Genomic DNA, 5,650 nt, shown 5'->3' with positions numbered 1-5,650 from the left:
CTTCCGTTCTCTCCTTTGCCTCTACAGCCCCGCCACTCCCATCTCCGTGCCTTCCTCTCAGCTAAACATTCCCCAAGGAAGATCAAAGAACCATCCATCTTGTAGTTGCAGCCCAGAAAGTTCCAGCTCCCTCTTCTGGCTGGGCTGAATGGTGGGTTGAGGGGCAGGAAGCTGGGGTGAGCTGGGGAATTATGAGAGAAGTGTTGTCTGAAACATTAGGGGAAAAAAGTGCACCAATTCCCTTTGTGCTAGCTAATGCGATGCCCTTGAATTTGGGAGTGGGCCACACATTCCTGAAAGCCATTGTTTACCTTGGAGTTTTGCAGATTGGTTATAGCTCTGAAGGGAACACGGGAGCTGTCGTTGTGAGCGCTTCCCTGGTACTGGAGAGACTTGGAACTCACGGAGGAGAAAGTCGCCCTCCGGGGTGGGGGTTCCAGCAGAGGAGGGACGGCCGCTGGCCAATCAGAAGGAGAGGTCGCGCCGGGCTTCGCCTCCGAGGGGCTAGCAGTGGAAAGTTGGGAGGCTCAGTCGCTGGCCTGGTGCTCGGCGGTGGAGGCGGCACCGCAGGCTCGCAGCGTCCCCCGAGGCATGGACCCAGGGCTCTGCCCGCGCTTGGCTACTCTCAACTCCCTGCACGCGGCCGCCTAGAACCCACCACCTACCCAGCCAGACAAAAGGCGCCGCATCCCAGCCCAGCCCAGCCCAGCCCAGCTCCTGGAGGCTGCCGGGCTGGTCCTCATCTCATTCTCCATTCCAAACTTTGAGTTACTTTGGAGACTGCAAAAGCCTGATGAGGCACCAGAGAGGAAGTCCTCTGCCTGCTGCTGAGGAGTGAGCACAGTGCTTAGGATCTCAGGGCAAAGAGAAAAGCAGCGAGCAAAACAAGAAAAGAAAAAAAAATGATTGCCCAGGAAGTGGTCCACACAGTATTCCTGGTGGCTCTTTTTCATTCTTCCCTAGCTGGAGATGGGACCCCGCAGTCGGAGAGCAGGGCTGAGGAGATTCCGGAGGGGGCGTCCACGCTGGCTTTTGTGTTTGATGTGACTGGTTCCATGTATGATGATTTAGTTCAGGTTATTGAAGGAGCTTCCAAAATTTTGGAGACGTCTTTGAAAAGACCTAAGAGACCTCTTTACAACTTCGCTCTGGTGCCCTTCCATGATCCAGGTAAGGGGAATACTTACTCTCTGTATTTGTTGTTTGTTCACAATTCTGTTATTTCTTATGCTTTGAATTTGTTTTATTGTCAGAAAGTTTCAAAAGCATTTTTTTTTTTTAATATGCAGCAGAATACGGTAGTAACAAAGACTTGCTTACTGGCATCTCGGTTTGCTCTCAAAGCTCTCAGCTCAGCTAGGCTTAGCCGTGGAGTGAGTAGTTGGCTTGTTTAGGGAGATTAAACAGTGGTCTCTTGACCTGGAAATGTGGTCCTCTGAAGATGAGAACCAGGACTTTGAAGAAGCAACAGCAGCAAGCTCAGAGTTAACCGGCCTGCATTTGAAAGCTAAAGACTGCTTCAATTGCTAAGGCAGCCACGGGACAGAAATGGGGTTTTCAGCAGCAAGGGCACCAAGAGCCAAGCACATTCTCAAGATAACCTCACATGGGAGAGAATCAGACCTGCTGCGGGACACATGAGCGAGTCTGTAAATAGCAACTGGGATTGGAACTGGAGGCATGAAAATGAAAGACAGAAGCCATTCATTCCTTAACTGAATCTATTCAGCGTGGCACCGGGTCATCATTAGTTAGATTCACAGATGTGTGTGAACAGTATGTCCATGTCTCAGGCTGTACAAATGCATGTAATTTGCTAAGTCTGTGCTCTTGAAAGGTAGTTGAGGAAAAATAGCTTTATGTTGTGCCCCGAAGCTGTGGCTTTCTGCTCCTGCACTGTAACATGATCCTATTTACTCTTTTCAGTTTCTTTCCTTCTTTCTTTTTTTTTCTTCAAGTAGCACCTCTCTGCGAGGCTCCTAGGAGCCCACATTGTCATCTTGGAGGGTAGCATTACAAGGCAAGCTCCAGGGCTTACTGTCTTGTGTCCACCTGAGTTTCATTAGGCAAGTAGCTGCTCAGTGGAAGAAATAAAACAGTGGTTTCTTAGGAGCCCTCCCCCACTGCTCTCCCACATTCCCCTTGCTTTTGAAATTCTCTTCACTAAACTTTGGCATAACCTCTTTCACGATGAGAGCGTGATGTTGACGATCTCGGGTTTTTTTTCCTTCCTTGTGCATTTGCCAAACATATTAAAATCCAAATTATTGCTAGTTATTAAATGTGATATATTTCAACGATTTAAAAAGATGTCCTTGGGATACATTGAGAGGGAACTAGAATTTTCTGGAATTTTCAAGTTCTTCAATGACAACAGTAAGCAATCCTGGTCTTCTGTAGTATATACATGCATTTCCACACTGATCAGACATGCAATCCTGGTTTTCTATAGTATGTACATGCATTTTCACACTGATCAGACGTGATATGCTTTCTCACTTGAATCAAGAGTCTGATGATCATTTGCTGTGTTTACTCTCTCAGTAAGACACTTCAAATGTTATGATATTTCAATTTATAAGATGCAACTTACCATGCAGTCCCAAGGTTTGGTTATTTTGGAATAGGCTAAACATATTTTCTCAATAGGGATGAGTATGAAGTTGGCTCAAATATAAAGTAAAAACTGATTTTGCTAATTTATAGCACAATTTGCTTGCCTCAAAAATGATGAGATTATGTTACTGGAAAAAATATAAAATATGTTTCATCTCATAAATGGATGCTAAACTACCATGATGAGTGATGTGGAAATATTTTAAAACAGATTATATAGTGTGTGCTGCCTCCCAACTGGTATCCAGTAAGAAAGTCTACACCCCAGTGTAGTTGATTTTACTGTAGTTTAGCAACCAGAATTAAAAGTGGAAAAACTTGGAATGTTAATTGCCAGTGACTAATAAAACTAGACCCCCTTTTGAATTAAATTGTATGAGAAAATAATTAATAGTTTAAACTTTAATAAAATTGTGTTTATAACTCAATGTACATACTGATTATATTCCCTTTATGAATAAAAATAGAGAATGGGAAACAGCTTATATTATCCAAGTATATTTAAAATATTTTTGCAGATAGAGAAATAGAAGTTAAAACATGCATTTGACATTTAGCTTCAATTTCACTTTAATAGATTTTTGCCATTGTATGATTTTTCTGATTTCCTCTTTGTGTGTTCCCATGTGTTCATTGAGAGGTTTTATTTCCTTTTCAGCTGATGATCAGGATGTAATGACAGGAAGGGCCTTGATTGGTGATTGATATCTTATTGACATTGGGGAAAAGTCAATTTCCCTTTTTGAAGCTCAGTTTCAATGTCTGAGCGAAGGAACTGGATTTGAACATGCCTAAGGACATTTCTGATTGTGAAATTTTGTGACTGTTTTACGAATGACTTTTAAAATAGTCTCTAATACACATTTATGGTTGAATAAATCAACTGATGTGGAAAGAAGTAACATCTAGCACTGAACTCAAATAATCACACTAATGACCTGAGTGCTTGCTCTGCCAGCACCTGTCGTCCTGTGTGGCCAGATGGAATAATGGGTGACAGTATCAGGCTTTTGAATAGTCTTTAGGTCTTAGGAGCAGACCCACATGACAGTTCAGGGAAAGGTGTGTGGCTACAGGTGGTGGCGGTTTGAAAACATAGAGCCCAAGGAGGAAGAAGGTTGAACCCATGGGCAGTGTGGTGATAAAGCTCATCAGAAGATGTTCATGCAGGAAAAAGTGAGAAAGACCCAGTAGTACCAGCAGCATATGGGGAGGGGAAGCAGCTGCCCTGGACTGTCTCAGTTCAGGGAGGCAGGAGCTAGCCTCAATTATCCTAATGATAATTAACTAACTGTGTTGTAGAAGCCTTTTAACCCCCCACAGTCATGCTTCCTGTATCACTTTTAATTAATTAATATATTTTTGAGACATGGTCTTTTATGTAACCCTGTCTGGTCTGGAACTCACTATGTAGGCCAGGTTGGTCTTGAACTCATGGACTATCCTCCTGCTTTTGATTCTTGGTGCTGGGATTCTACGTGTGCACCATGACACCTGGCTACTGCATTTGTTTGTAGTAGCTTTGTTGAGATATACTACCTTCATCATACAATGTGCTGTTTTATCATGTATAATTATTATGCTCATAGATAGGTGACACCATCATCACAGATGGTTTTAAAATATTATCCTGACCCCCAAAGAAGTCCTATACCATTTAGTTGTCATTTTCCTATTCTTCTCCTAAGTAAACCATTAACCCACTTTTCTGCCTTCCTGAAATTTCCTGTTCTGGCTCATACAATGTAGAGATCATTTATAATCTTCTGTGGTCTCACATGACTGGATTCTTCAGGCCAACATAATTATTTCAAGGTCCATTTGTATTGAAGCATGTGTCAGTCATCAGTTGTCACTTCTTTAACATGACCAAATTATATTCCACTGCATACCATAACATTTTACTTACACACTGGTCCATAACAGAGATTTAGATATTCCCTACACTTTTATTAATAACTGTTATGCATATTCACATACGCATTTCTGTGTAGACATGTTTTCATTTCTTCTGCATGTATATTTAGAAGTGAAATCTCTGGGGTCATGGTAACTATATGTTTATTTGCTGAGAGGGTGGGCAAGCTACTGTTTAAAACAGTTATAGCACTTTATGTTCCCAGTAGCATTATGTATGAGATCCAGTTTCCCCATATCTTTATCTGCCTGTCATCAATTATTAGAATATCTATATTTTTTTTTCTGTTTTTAATGCTACTCAAATCTCATTCCTGTCTTCCTCTATACAATGTGATATACGGTTGTGGAGAGGCGAGCTGATGGTCTCTTCTACCTGCACTCCCTTATCACACAGGGTCTTATTCTTTATTCTCCCCTGTCTCCAGGAGGCAGTTCCCAGAGACAGAAGGAGTGAGAATGGATGCTGTGTTTTAATGAGTTGGACATCTTCTCTGATAGTCACATTCCACTCTCTGCAATATCTCATATTGGTCTGTGTTCCTTGCTCACTTGCGTACTGTGTTTCAGGCATTGCTTAATGCACTGAGAAGCCAAAAGAAAATAAAACCAAAAGGAAGGCTTGTGCCATCATGGATCCCACATTCTCTGGAGGAAAGGGGAGCACAGGCAGTAAAGGGAACAGTCCACACACACACACACACACACACACACACACACAAGCATTTGATACTTGTGACTCCTCTGAAGGAAACAGAAGGCAGAAAAGGGGCATGAGGCCCTCAAGGTAGACTTGAGGGTGTTAGAGTTTTAAGAATGGTGCAGAAGAAGAGATTCCATTTCAACAAAGGCTCAAAGGAGGGAGTGTTGAGCATATCTTCTATAGGTAGATGAACAATTTAGCAAAGTATCCTGGTGACAAGAGCACCTTGACACATTCAACAACAGTGAGACACCTGAGTGTCTCTGACATGGCGAGGAATAGAGAGGAATTGGCAAAATTGGCCTGAAATATGACATTATGTGTTTAGAAAAAGGGCTCATAGCTCCTGTGGCTGTGGTTTTCTTCTTCCTCCTCCTCTTCCTCCTCCTCCTTCTCCTCCTCCTCCTCCTCCTC

General features: G+C 42.7%; 1 protein-coding gene across 3 annotated transcripts in view; it reads left to right on the top strand.

The window, feature by feature from the left end:
- The first annotated feature begins 497 nt into the window (after positions 1-497).
- Hmcn1 (hemicentin 1) overlaps positions 498-5,650 on the top strand; it is a 473,399-nt gene continuing 468,246 nt past the window's right edge. The window contains exon 1 of one of the 3 annotated variants that reach the window (XM_031384523.1): positions 498-1,170. In XM_031384523.1, the coding sequence (XP_031240383.1) occupies positions 903-1,170 (268 nt within the window). In that variant the 5' untranslated portion in view covers positions 498-902. The remainder of the gene's footprint in view (positions 1,171-5,650) is intronic. The other 2 variants (XM_031384530.1, XM_031384516.1) reach the window with 2 other exon arrangements.

This window comes from Mastomys coucha, unplaced genomic scaffold (genome assembly GCF_008632895.1).
Source record: "Mastomys coucha isolate ucsf_1 unplaced genomic scaffold, UCSF_Mcou_1 pScaffold1, whole genome shotgun sequence".
In the NCBI taxonomy this organism is placed as follows: domain Eukaryota; kingdom Metazoa; phylum Chordata; class Mammalia; order Rodentia; family Muridae; genus Mastomys; species Mastomys coucha.
The sequence above is the reverse complement of the archived record's forward strand: the minus strand, read 5'-3'. Positions and strand labels throughout refer to the sequence as shown.